The sequence below is a fragment of the Balaenoptera physalus genome (genome assembly GCF_965194825.1).
Source record: "Balaenoptera physalus genome assembly, chromosome: X".
In the NCBI taxonomy this organism is placed as follows: domain Eukaryota; kingdom Metazoa; phylum Chordata; class Mammalia; order Artiodactyla; family Balaenopteridae; genus Balaenoptera; species Balaenoptera physalus.
In genome coordinates, this window is record NC_138903.1 from 29,468,566 (window position 1) to 29,483,247 (window position 14,682).

The 14,682-nt window shown below is 34.4% G+C and overlaps 1 protein-coding gene across 5 annotated transcripts in view; it reads right to left on the minus strand.

The window, feature by feature from the left end:
• Positions 1–14,682, minus strand: part of DMD (dystrophin) — a 2,259,822-nt gene that overhangs the window by 1,047,871 nt on the left and 1,197,269 nt on the right. For all 5 annotated transcript variants that reach the window (XM_082446317.1, XM_082446321.1, XM_082446320.1 and 2 more), the window contains one exon: positions 13,320–13,490. In XM_082446317.1, the coding sequence (XP_082302443.1) occupies positions 13,320–13,490 (171 nt within the window). The remainder of the gene's footprint in view (positions 1–13,319; positions 13,491–14,682) is intronic.

Sequence of the window (14,682 nt, forward strand, 5' to 3'; positions counted from 1 at the left end):
TTTGGTTAGGAAAATATTGTGCTCGTTTAATGGATTTTTTATTTTCCCCCACAACAGCATTTTTAATTAATGGCATGGCTTACAAATAACAGGATCTTAGATTTTAAAAAATATGCTGATCTTGCTCTGTGAAGATCTTACTTAAATTTCAATGAGTCAATGTACATTAGATGCTTAATACCCACTCTGCACTGTGCCATTCACTGCCAGAGATAAGGAAGGAGGCAGTCTCTGCATACCTTGCTCTAATGCTATCTAAAGTGTAGCTGCAGAGAAAAGTTGAAACACAAGCAAACAATTTGATTTCATATTAGAAAGAACATAATTTTGAGGAAAAGATAATTCATGGCTGGGATAAGCATGAATGGCTTCAAGGGAGAGGTGATACTTGAAACCAGAGTTTACCATAAAGGATTGGATGGTTTAGACTGACTAAAGACAAAGTATAACATGATGAGAAAGTACGAAGGTTGGAATCAAAAGCCACCAAAAGGGGAATATGGGGTACTCACTGGAAACTAAAAACATATATTTTATGATGTCAAGGAACCATTTTGCCACGCTCTAAAAGTCTCTCTTAACAGAAGAGTGTCTATACTTGCAGATGTATTGAGAACTGAATTACTGAATTAAACTACAGCTACTGTGTTTGCCATTCTCTCTATACCCTTACCTCTTTAAGAAAGGTAGACTTATGGGGTTGGTGAGACGGGGAGAAAGAACTGAAAATACACTTCTTCCTCTTAAAAGGCATTCAATCCTCAGCACACATGGTTTCTTCTGTTGCCTTATGAGGTGAAGGTTGGAGAGGGTTTGGGAAGGTCTACCCTTCTGAATGGGCAAGTTCAAATTCAATGATTAAACTGAATAAATTGTAAATCAGCTCTCTTAGTTTTTTCAATCATGCAGTAGTGTGACAGATTCTAGGATCAATTTTAAGGTTGAATTAAAAGCAAAATTATGGACACAGTTTTATTTTGACCTATGACATGGTCATAAGTCTAGTTACAGGAGTTTCAACAGCAGCTTAATGTGAACTATCTACTTGGTGCTCTGGGGTTTTATGATACAGGAAAAAAAAATGTCAGATAAGAGTAGAACTCAATGTAAATATCAATTGCCACAATATCTAACATTTTTCTTTATTTTCCATATCTTTAATTTGTAACATTTGATAGCTCCAGAATAGTCGAAATATTAAACACTAACCTCTATGATTTTAAAGAAACAAATTTGCTCTCTACTTTTTCATAGCCATAGCAATTTTTTAAATGCTAGAACAATTTTCTTATAATAAAAGAAATGGGTAGCATAGGTTAATTTCTCCTAATTAAGACACCCACCCATGTGTTCATGTGAAGGATGGAAACTACATTCTGATTCATCCCTCATACCTATAAGTTAAATCACTTGAGTCTAATTTTAAATGGCATGAGAGGTTCAGGATTCCACTATCAGCTTCATCAACTCTCTTCACTGATGAGGTAGCAGGCTGGAAAAACCTGTTCTGTCATCTCTGTTGATCATAAAATTATGTGATGGAAACATCTTTAATTGATTTAAAGGTAAAATAGTAAAAAGTGTTGGATTAATTATCTGGTCCCATAGGAACACATCCACAGATATTTTCTAACAGGGGCAGAGAAACAAAACCCACTTGGGCTTGACCCTCTCTTTCACCCATTTCACATTTTCAGAGGTCCAATGCTTGCCACAAATTCTCCTGGAATTTCTGATGGATTTATATTCTTAGGATAGCTTCTCAATCTGATTTTCTACTATTCCCACCCTCTCCCCTTTTCTTTTTATGAATTCTTTTTTTTTGAATTTTTGAATTTTATTTTATTTATTTTTTTATACAGCAGGTTCTTATTAGTCATCAATTTTATACACATCAGTGTATACATGTCAATCCCAATCGCCCAATTCATCCCTCTCCCCTTTTTTTTATCTCTTAGGTGTCCCCTGTCCCATAGATTCTATCTTCACTCAGTCCCACCTTTAGTCAAATATGTGCCATAACACCATTTCCATATATTTTCCATCCTTTACTAGGATGCTACAAAATTCCTGTTTATTTGATCTTTCTTTATCTCTTGTGCAAGTTCCCACTATACGGATGAAGAGTTAACTAACACACCCAAAAAAGGTATTTTAAAAGGTTACCCACACCAAGTGAATTCTGCCTTCAGTCAGTCTGCATAAATATTATACCATTTCTGGTCATCAGAAATGGGAGAGAGTTTTCACCTTTAGCTACAAAACATATTCACGGGAAGAAAGTGAACAAATTTACCACATTACTGAAATTCTAAGGTGTGCATTTGTCACATATTAAGGTCTCTGAAATTGAGATAAAACGTACAATTTATGTTCACATTTAAGGTGGTGGTGTTTCTTTTGATCCACAATAGCTGTAATTAAATCAACAGTGTATCATTCAATCTGTCTTAAATGTGATAAAACATGATATTAATTGTTTTTTCAGGTCCTACATTACTCTGCCATGGTCCAAGGATTCGAACATATTTTATTATTAGGCTAATGTGATGCAATAATAAATGATAAATTTTAAAAGAATATAAAACATTAAATAGTGATTTTATACCAATGTGTATTGACTTTTTATTAATAATGCATTGCCTATTAAAAAAGAATTTCATGAAAGCAGAATATGCAGAACAGAAATTATAGCTATAACTATAATGACAGTGAATAGTGACTCCAGTGGCATTTAACAGATGTTCTATTTTCTAAGTAACAGCTGCTTGATGCATTCATTGTACCAAGTTAATGATCTGCTAGTGTTATTTCACTTCACAGATAAATTACTGTGCTCTCTTTAAAAAAGATATGTAATTTTTCACGGGAATGATAGTGTGACAGACTGTAGAAATAAGTAGTAGTTCTCATGCTTTTATAGCTAAGGGGAGTGATAAGTTGATGCAATTATCCAGATAATCTAGGACCAGAGGCCAGATCTCTTTAAACCATGAAAGGTAATTGTAAAAAAAAAAAAAAAAAAAAACTACAGGACATCATTGGCTGAACTGAATGTAGATCTCGTAAGACTGCTTGTACTGCACTAGCTAGTGGTTCTCAAACTTTGCTGAATATTAGAGACACTGGCCACACTCAGACCAATTAAATCAGAATTTCTGCAGGCAGGCCCTCAGCACTGGTAGGCTTTTAAAGTTCCCCAGGTGATTTCAATGTGAGGCCAATGCTGAGAACCACTGGCAAAACAGAATGATACATTATGTCATGAGATCTTAGTGGGTAACTGTCATTAAATTTTAGCACCGAAGTGACAGCAGAAGGATAATTGAGGAAAGCTATAATTGTTGTTCCTACTGTTGACTATTATAAAAATTTGTCCCTGAAATAAATGTGAAAATCATGACTTGTTACATAAGTGGCTATTTAGACATCAATTATTTTGCATTATTTAATACCCTGAGTTAAACTCAACATTTATGCATGTGTGTATGTGTGTGTGTGTGTGTGTGTGTGTGTGTGTGTGTGTGTGTGTGTGTGTGTGTGTGATTCTAACACGTAACTCTTGGTATCCCAAGACAAGACTACTGTTAATAAAAACTAATGGTCAATTTATGTAAAATGGTAAATATGAATTATCCAAAAAGCTGATGGATTAAACTGTTAAACTATTAAACCTTTAAACTATTAGAGGAAAAAAATTATTTTTCTAGGGAATGATATTTAACCATTTTAATTTTTAGATAACACTGTGAATATTAAAGGGCTTTAATGTAGCTGACTTATTTAACTGGCTTTGAATTTTTGACTACTGAAATTAAATTAGAATGAAAGAAATCTGTTAGCCGTTAAATCAGAAAATCATGTAGATTAAACTTTGCTGAAGCTTATATTTTCCAGACATAATGATCATCAGAGATATAAACTTCTATTTAATTACAGAAATATTTATTTTCCGATGGTTACATTTCTGTGCTCAATTCATATGCTAAACGACTGGGACCAGTAATGGGATATTCAGAATTGATTTACTTATATCCAAATAACCAAAGTGATTCTTTTTTTTTTTTTTGGCCATGCTGCGTGGCTTGCAGGATCTTAGTTCCCTGACTAGGGATTGAACCTGTTCCCTTCGCAGTGAAAGCACAGAGTTCTAACCACTGGGCCATGATTTTAAGACATTGACAAACAATATATAAAATCTAATATCACACCAGTGGCAATAGACTACAGACTAAAATAGGTGATAAATGCACACAGAATTTTCATTTTATTATTTTTATGTGGACTTATATATTGTGCACTTCAAGTTCAGCCATGCTGTATTTTATTCTCATTGCGGACGATGAATAGCTTTTTGTCACTTTAGATACCTTAAAATCAGAGATAGTGTTGGATTCTAGTTGCAGATTTGCTATATACCAGGACTTTTATTTTCTTATCTATAAAATGGGAGCATTTGGTCAGATGATTGTTTCCATCTGTTCTAAAACTTACCAAACTTTGAAAGCAAATCAGCATTTTTCTCTTCTCTCAAGAAACGCTTTGGCATTCTTTTAATTTTTATCTCTTAAATTACAATTTATTATATCGAAGAGATTTTTATTGAGCATGTACTACATGTTAGATACTATTTTATGCACATGGGAAAAACCAGTGAACAAGACAGATACCTTCCCTTTCCTTTTGGCAAGTGAAACTGTTAATGCCCATGTAGTAGTCTAAGAGAGTAGGGGTTATCATGACAGCTCAGGGATCTTGTACAGTGCTGGTACTCCAACTCCCCCAGGTGCTGGTAACCTCCCCTAGTTAGCCTTACCCTCCCCTTCTGTTGTCTCTGTCTCTACACTAGAGCCATCAGTGTTTCTGACCTCAACCTGGCAAAATCCATTATCAGAGATTTGTACAGTACAAAGAGGGAATATATGTGATCATTCATGGAGTGACAAACATCACAGTTGTGGTTTTCTTATGGCATCTCTGTTGTCCAGACCATGCAGCTAGAAGTGATCCACTCTATCAAAATCTTAATATCAATTTTTCCCTCTTTATCACTACTCTGATGGAGGCAGATTGTTGCATTTAAAAATAGAATGAGGGACTTCCCTGGTGGCCCAGTGGTTAAGAATCTGCCTGCCAATGCAGGGGACACGGGTTTGAGCCCTGGTCCAGGAAGATCCCACATGCCTCAGAGCAACCAAGCCCGTGCACCACAACTACTGAGCCTGTGCTCTAGAGCCCACGAGCCACAACTACTGAGCCCGTGAGCCACAACTACTGAGCCCACAAGCCACAACTACTGAGCCCGCATGCCACAACTACTGAAGCCTGTGCACCTAGAGCCCGTGCTCCACAAGAGAAGCCACCACAATGAGAAGGCCACACACCACAACGAAGAGTAGCCCTCGCTTGCCGCAACTAGAGAAAGCCCGCAAATAGAAATGAAGACCCAATGTAGCCAAAAATTTAAAAAAATAGAATGAAACAGCTACTGGGCTTTAGGAATTTCAAATTAGTATTAACGTTTAACTTTGCAATTCCCATTATAAACTTTTTATCTTATTTCCGTTATTATTATTCCAAAATGTTTTATTCCTGTTATTTTAATTTTTTTTTCCTTGCCACTCCTGCAAGACTGGGAGAATTAGCTGTTTCACCTAACACACAGAAACAAACACAGAGTCAAGCAAAATGAGGAGATAGGGGAATAGGTTCCAAATGAATGGAGAAGTAAAAAAAACCACAGGAAAAAAAATCTCAATGAAATGGAGATAAGGAATTTACCTGATAAATATTTCAAAGTAATGGTCAAAAAATGCTCACTGAACCCAGAAGAATGGATGAATACAGGTAGAACTTCAACAGAGACAGAAAATATAAGTACCAAACAGAAACCAAAGAGCTGAAGATTATAATAACTGAACTTAAAAATACACTAGAGGAGTTCAACAGAAGACTAGAAAAATCAGAAGAAAGAATCAGTAAAAATATGTGGAGATTAAACAACCTACTACTGAACAACCAATGGGTCAATGAGGAAATCGAAGAAGAAATTTAAAGAAATACCCTGAGACAAATGCAAAAGGAAATATAACATACCAAATCTATGAGATGGAGCAAAAGCAGTTTTAAGAGGGAAGTTCAAAGTTCATAGAAACATAGGCCTACCTCAAGAAATAAGGAAAATCTCAAATAAACAATCTAACTTTACACCTAAAGGAAAGAGAAAAAGAAGAACAAACAAAGCCCAAAGTTATTAGAAAGAAGGAAATAATAATGGTCAGAGCAGAAATAAATGAAATAGAGACCAAAAAGACAACATAAAATATCAATGAAACTAAGAACAAGTCCTTCGGAAAGATAAGCAAAATGGACAATCCTTTAGGTAGACTCACTAAGAAAAAAGGAGAGAAGGTTCAAATAAATAAGACCAGAAATGAAAGAGGAGAAACTACAACTGATACCAAACAAATATGAAGGACCATAAGAGACTACTATGAACAATTATATGCCAACAAATTGGACAACCTACAAGAAATGGATACATTCCTAGAAACATACTATCTTCAAAGACTGAATCATGAAGAAATAAAAAATATGAATAGACCAATTACTAGAAAGGAGACTGAATCAATAACCAAAGAACACCCAACAAACAAAAGTCCAGGACCAGACAACTTCAGTGATGAAGTCTATCAAATATTCAAAGAATATTTAATGCCTGTCCTTCTCAAACTCTTCTAAGAAACTGTAGAGGAGCAAGTGCTCCCAAGCTCATGTTATGAGGCTAGCATCACCCTGATACCAAAACCAGAGAAGGAGAAAACCACAAAAAGAGAAAATTACAGGCCAATATCCCTGATTAACATAGACGCAAAAATCTTCAACTAAGCATTAGCAAATGAATTCAAGAATACATTAAAAGGATTTTACATCTTGATGAAGTGGGATTTATTCCAGGGATGAAAGGAAGGTTCAACCTCTGCAAATCAATCAACATGATACACCATGTTAATAAGATGAAGAATAAAAATCATATGATCATCTCAGTAGATGCAGGAAAAGCATATGACAAAAATCAATACCAATCCATAATAAAAATTCTCAACAAACTGGATATAGAGGGAATGTACCTCAACATAATAAAGGCCATTTTTGACAAACCTACAGTTAACATCATAATGAAGAAAACTGAAAGATTTTCCTCTAAGATCAAGAAAAAGACAAGGTTGTCCACTCCCCCCACTTTTATTCAACAAGAATTAGAAGTACTAGCCCGAGCAATTAAGCAGGAAAAAGAAATAATAGGCACCCACATTGGAAAGAAAGAAGTAAAACTGTCACTATTTGTGAACAACATAACTTTACATATAGAAAACCCTAAAGACTCTACCAAAAAACTTTTAAAGCTAATAAATTCAGTAACTTAGCAGAGTACAAAATCAATACACAAAAATCGGTTGCATTTTGATACACTAAAAGTATCAGAAAGAGAAATTAAAAAAATAAACCCATTTACAATTTCATTAAGAAGAATAGAATGCCTAGGAGTAAATTTAACCAAGGAGTTAAAGAACCTATACACTTAAAACTGTAAGACACTGATGAAAAAAGTGAAAAAACCACAAATAAATGGAAAGATATTCCATGCTCATGGATTGGAAGAATTAATGTTGCTCAAATGTCCATATTACCCAAAGCAAACTACAGTTTCAATGCAATCACTATCAAAATTCCAATGACATTTTTCCCAGAAATACAACAAACCATCCTCAAATATGTATAGAATCACAAAAGATCCTGAATAGACAAAGCAATCTTGAGAAAGAAGAATATAGGTGGAGGCATCATGCTCCCTGATTTCAAATTATACATCAAAGCTATAATAATTTAAAGAGTGTGGTTTTGGCATACAAACAGACACATAGATCAGTGGAACATAGCCCAGAAATAAACCCATGTATATATGGCCAATTAATCTATGACAAAGGAGCCATGAATATGGGGGGAATGACAGTCTCTTCAATTAGTGGTGTTGGGAAAACTGGACAACTACATTCAGAAGAATAAACCTGGACTACTATCTTTCACCATATACAAAAAATTAACTCAAAATGGATTAAAGAGTTGAATGTAAGACCATAAACCATAAAACTCTGTAAAGCTTCTGGACATCAGTCTTAGCAATATTTTCTGGATCTGATTCCAAAGGCAATTGCAACAAAAGCAAAAGTAAGCAAATGGGACTATGGGACTACATGAAACTAAAAAGCTTCTGTACAGTGAAGGAAGCCATCATCAAAATGAAATGGCAATCTACTGAATGGGAGAAGATATTTGCAAATCACATATCTATAAGGGGTTAATATCCAAAATATATAAAGAGCTCATACAATTCAGTAAGAAAAAAAAACAAACAATCTGATTAAAAAATGAGCAGAGGATCTAAATAGATATTTTTTTTTTCCAAAGGAGACATACAGATAGTCAACAGGCACATGGGAAGATGCTCAATATCACTAATCATCAGGGAAATGTTAATCACCACAATGAGATACCCCTTCACAGCTGTCATAATGGCTATTATCAAAAGGACAAGAAATAACAAGTGTTGGCAAGGATGTAAAGAAAAGGCAACCCTAGTGCACTGTTGGTGGGAATGTAAACTGGTGCAGTCTCTACAGAAACCAGTATGGAAGTTCCTCAAAAAAAAATTAAAATAAAACTATCATATGATCCAGCAATTCTACTTCTGGGTATTTATCCAAAGAAAATGAAAACAATAATTCTAAAAGATACATGCACCTGTATGTCCACTGCAGTACTATTTACAATAGCCAAGATATGAAAACAACCTAAGTGTCCACTGATGTATTAATGGATAAAGAAGATGTGATGTACACACACACACACACACACACACACACACACACACACACACACACACACTGGAATACAACTCAGCCATAAAAAGGAATGAAATCTTGAAATTTGCTACAACATGGATGGACCTTGATGGTATTATGTTAAGTGAAGTAAGTCAGACAGAGAAAGACAAATACCATATGATTTCACTTATATGGGGAATCCAAAAAAACAAAACTTACAGAGAACAGATTGGTAGTTGCTAGAGGGGAGGGGTGTTGGGGTGTGGGAGAATGGGTGAAGGAGGCGTTCAAGAGGTACAGACAAAGACAAATACCATATGATTTCACTTATATGTGGAATCTAAAAAACAAAATAAATAACAAAATAGAAACAGAGTCATAGATACAGAGAACAAACATGTAGTTGCCAGAGGATGGGGGCAAGATAGGGGAAGGGGATTAAGAGGTGCAAACTTACAGTTATAAAATAAATTAGTTATGGGTATGAAATACATAGTGTGGGGAATACAGTAAATAATAATAATCTTTGTATGGTGACAGATGGTAACTAGACATCATGGTGATCATTTTGTAATGTATAGAAATATAAAATCAATATATTGTGTACAAGGAAGTAACATAGTTTTGTAGGTCAATTATACTTTAAAAACAAACAAACTCATAGAAAAAGAGATCAGATTTATGGTTATCAGAGTAGGGGGTTGGGGGAGGGGAAATTGGATGAAAGTGGTCAAAAGACACAAACTTTCAGTTTTAACATAAACAAGTACTCAGGGATATAGCGTACAACATGATTAATTAACACTGCTGTATATTATATATGAAAGTCGTTAAGAGAGTCAATGCCAAGATTTCTCATCACAAGGAAAAAATTTTTCTTTTCTTTTGTTTGTATATGAGATGATAGATATTAACTAAACATATTGTGGTCATCATCTCATGATGTACATAAATCAAATCTTTATGGAGTACACCTTAAACTTATATAGTGCTGTATGTCAATTATATCTCAGTAAAACTGGAAGAAAAAATAAAATGCCAATGGCTACTAAAATGCAAAAGAAAAAAAAAGTTGGATTTTTTCCACCTACTGCGGTATCAAAATGCTGCCTGAAATGTCCCAATCTCAGGATTTTTATTGCTGCTGATTATGCATGATGTGGAAAGAACATCACTTGATTTTCGAATAAGTGATTAAGCTTGTGCTACTGACTACATTATAGAAAAAATAAAAAGAACGTGGGAAATGAAAACAAAGAGGTACAAACTTGCAGTTATAAGTCATGAGGATGTAATGTACAGGATGGTGACTATAGTTGACAAAATTATATTACAAATTTTCAAGTTGCCAAAAAAGTAAATCTTAAAAGTTCTCACCACAAGAAGAAAAAGATTTGTAACTCTGCATAGTGACAGATGGTAATGAGACTTGCCGTGGTGATCATTTCAGTGTATGCAAATGTCGAACCGTTATGCTGTACACCTTAAACTAATACAATGTTATATGCCAATTATACTTCAATAAAAAGAAACCAAAAATAAATAAATGAATTTATTTTGAAAAGAAATCTGACATTTATCTTTTGAAATGGCAGGTGAGACTAACAGTCTGAGTCAAGTTCTCCATCTACCAAGAAAGCATTTGAAATGAGAATATACTAAGGAGTCATGGGGTTTCATGTATGAAAGTTTAACTTTTATTTCATTTTAAGAAAGTAGAATCATTATCATAAATGTGACTGCTTTATATCTGTAAGCTGCATGTTTTTACTATATGACTGTAATTTTTGAAAAAGCTTCAGCACCTTCCAAATGAGTTTATTAAAAAATTATGTAATTAAGATGTAAATGTGTATCCTTTTCATTTGACCACTAAGGGGTCTAAAAGTATATCATTAGCAGCTTAGTGTTTCAAAAGATCAAGAAAGAGTGATAAATTATCATATAGACAAAGAAAAATGCCAGATTTCTATCCTTTTTCTCCTGTTGGATCTCAAATTAGTATTGCTCCAGAGTTTTATGGAAAATACTTCAGATAGACTCAATAAGCTGAGCCATCTCCAGAACACTCAAGCTTTCTAATATGACAAGGATTATCTAGAAACCTTGCCAAGTTCCTTATCTTATGATATTTTAATGATTTTATGGTGAGGCTAAAGCAAACATATCTCCTTAGGTGACATATTCAATGACCTTATGGAGACTCCGGAATTTTGAGTTCATATGTGGCATACTTTTGTAGTTTCACCTCAGTCAGTTATAAATTATAGTCAGAATTGCTCAAATTCCCTTCATGTATAGCTCTACTCCTTTGTGCACCATTATGTTAGCATTCCTCATTATATTTAGAAAGCTACTCTACTAATATGGGATGAATTGTGTCCCCTCAACATTCGTATGATGAAGTCCTAACCCTAGTACCTCAGAATGTGACCCTATTTGCAGACAGGACATTTAAAGAGGTAATTAAGTTAAAAAAAAAAGGTCATTAGGGTAGACCCTAATCCAATATGACTGGTGTCCTTATAAGAGAAATTGGGAGACATGCATGTACAGAGGGAAGACCATCTGAAGACAGCTATTTACAAGGCATGGAGAGAGTCCTCAGAAAAAAACAACCCTGCCAAAGCCTTGACCTCAGACTTCCAGCCTCCAGAACTGTGAGAAAATAAACTTCTGTTCTTTAAGCCTCTCAGTCTGTGGTATTTTGTTAGGCCGCCCTAGTAAACTAACATATCCATTAAACTGGATATGAACAACCAAATATATTGTCCCTACCATTAAGGGGAGGATGACAGAATGAAGCCTGGATCATTTTCATGAATCCTCTACATGTCCCATGGATGTTTTACCATATTTTATACTTTAATAGATCATAAATATTTTCTGGGCTTTTTGTTTATTTATGAGTACTTATGGTTGAAACTGCCATCAGTAGGTCATATATATATAGATAGATAGATCATTCAGGACTTTCTCTGTCTTTATCTTAGGATGGGAAAGGAAAAGTTGATACTGCTCTGGCCAAAACTGCTGTCTGTCCCCGAGAATGCATTCTCTCTTTCTTCATTTATAAGACCTACTCATCATTTCAGCAGGACACACTGGCTACCCAGCCAGATAGAGACCATCTTTTGCCACCCTCCCTGAAGGCTAGATATGATCATGTGATTAAGATCTGGCAAATGGAATTTTGGCTTATTTCTTATAGCAGCCCAGCCTGCACCTAAATACATGATTGTCATTGGTCCCAACTAAATTATCACATAGAAATATAATGTTTGTTTGGGTGATAAGGGGAAATAAAAGGCCAATGTAACTTCTAATCTGTACCCTCTATACACTCACTACTCTAATAATCTCACAATATATACGATCCTGAACTAATAACTGCAAGTAAATATCTTATCTCTAACAACAAATCTATTCTGAAAGGGAAGAAAGAGACATTTATTCCCTACTGTTTATTTGACAAAAATTGTATGTAACAAATTTTTACATCTACTTGTCATCTGAATCTACATAAAGAAAATCAGTTTTCAGTTTTGGTCTCATTGTATGACTAAGTTTTTACATAATGCAATTAAAATTTCCCAAATTTGGATAATCTAGATAGGCTTCTTGAATTAAAAATAAAGCACAGATCTCTTAAACATCTAGTTAATGCAGGCACATGTTTGTTAATTTATAAAAATGAGGGGGCAGAGTGTGCTATGATTTATTTTTTTCTAAGTGCCCAAAGGCTTGGCAAAGTTTAAGGTGAAAACGCATTATTATCAACTATTTACTTTATATCAACACACTTTTAAGTAATGCAGTAATATATCAACTGAAAAAAATATATTAAGCTATTAGTGCCTTGACCTTGAACTGTAGAGAACAATGATGTCTGATTGGCTGTCAGAGAAACAGCAAGAATCTACCAGCTGAGGGTTAAAGGAAATCCCGTGCCGTTTGGTGATGGAAACGATGGCGGTCATACAGACCCCATGAGATTTTTTCTATGATTGCGACATCAACAATCTGCTGATCTTGCGAGTCTGTCCTGCCCAACTGTCTGCAGTCTCTGCATCTTTGCCTTCCTCGTGGCTGTGGGGTCCACCTGAATAGTCTCTCTTAGGCAAGCTAGGGAACATAGAATCTCATCTTTGGACTGACTTTCTGACTAATGATGTACATATTTTTAAGGACTTATTCATAACCTACCTAATTCTAAACAAGCTTTGGAGAGACACTTGCTAAAGCTTCCCACTGGCTTTATTGTAATCCTGAAATATACAGTTAAACTACTGATGAATTTTTGAGGAACGGGAGAATGAAGCACAATAATATTTATGAATCTATTATTGTTGCACACTAAGAGTTCCTTGAAAAATCATATTGCTGTATGTTTTCATGTATGCTAAAAATAACCTTCAGTGATATAGGTTTTACCTTTCCCCAGGCAACTTCAGAATCCAAATCACTAGGCATTCCTTCAACTGCTGATCTCTTTGTCAATTCCATATCCGTAGCTGCCAGCCATTCTGTCAAGGCATTCATTTCCTTTCGCATCTTACGGGACAATTTCAAGCATTTCTCCAACTGTTGCTTTCTTTCTGTTACCTGAAAAGAATGATAATAAAATGTAGTTTGGTTTACTTTTTCAATTCAAGTTTAATTTTAGCTACTTAATTGGAAATTTCATATTTTTGTCATTTTAAAATAACCTTTTTCTTACTTTTTAAAAATAATATTTTAGAAAAATTATATATTCTGAATATTAATAATGAATAAGCACAGTCTAGGGAAGATGAGATCGTTTCGCCAAAAGATAGTGTCCTGCATCAGGTAGAAAGAAAAGGTATTATTATTTTCTCTAATATAAATAAAAAATAAATTATGGACAAATTTTTTTAAATAAATAGAATGATATAAATCAAACTGAAGATATGACACGTTTCTTTTAGAAACCCTTCAGTCATCTGTCAAAGAGATGGGCAAGAACATTTACAAATGAGGCTTGCCCTTACTGGTAAGGAATCAAAATGGGGAAAGAATACTATTTCTCTCCAAAGGCAAAAATATTTAGAATAGCCAATTTTATTGTCATTGCATCTTTAAAGTGTCTCATTTTTGCACAAAAACAACACAAAGAATAGGTCACTTCCTCCTTAAATATACATTTATTATCCAAAGGGGGCAACAAAATTTGATACCATAACAAAATTTTCACTCTCATTAATAGAGAAATCATGACTTGATCCTGTGTTCCAGTTCTCAGTGTTTAAAACTAAGACCCTCAAAGTCAAATTGTTCCATGGTCTCACACAGAGAATGAACAAATTTGTGTTTCTCCACCACTTTTCCTGATGTGCCTACATCTTGTGAGTTGGTTGGTTGAATAAAAAGCCCAGAATCCCTTATACTCTTGTTGATACACACACACACACACATATGTGTACATATATACACACACACATATATATGTGTGTGTGTGTATATATATACACACACTTATATATTCTACAAACAAAATAACAATTCAGCCATAAGCATGAGAAAAATGCCAAAGATATCTTTAAAGAATTTTAAATACTGCAATGAAAATAAATACCCTGAAACTTTGAGAAAAATTCCAAATACTCAACAAAATTTGTTTCTTTAACAGAGGTGTGTGTACATTAAAAAAAAAAATGTTTAGTTGCTGAGGCTGCAAATTCAATTTTTTTTTTTTTTTTTTTTTTTTTACAGATTTTCCCTTCTATTCTTCCCTTCAGGGAAGTGAAAGCATCTGCCATTTTGAGTGCAAGGATTT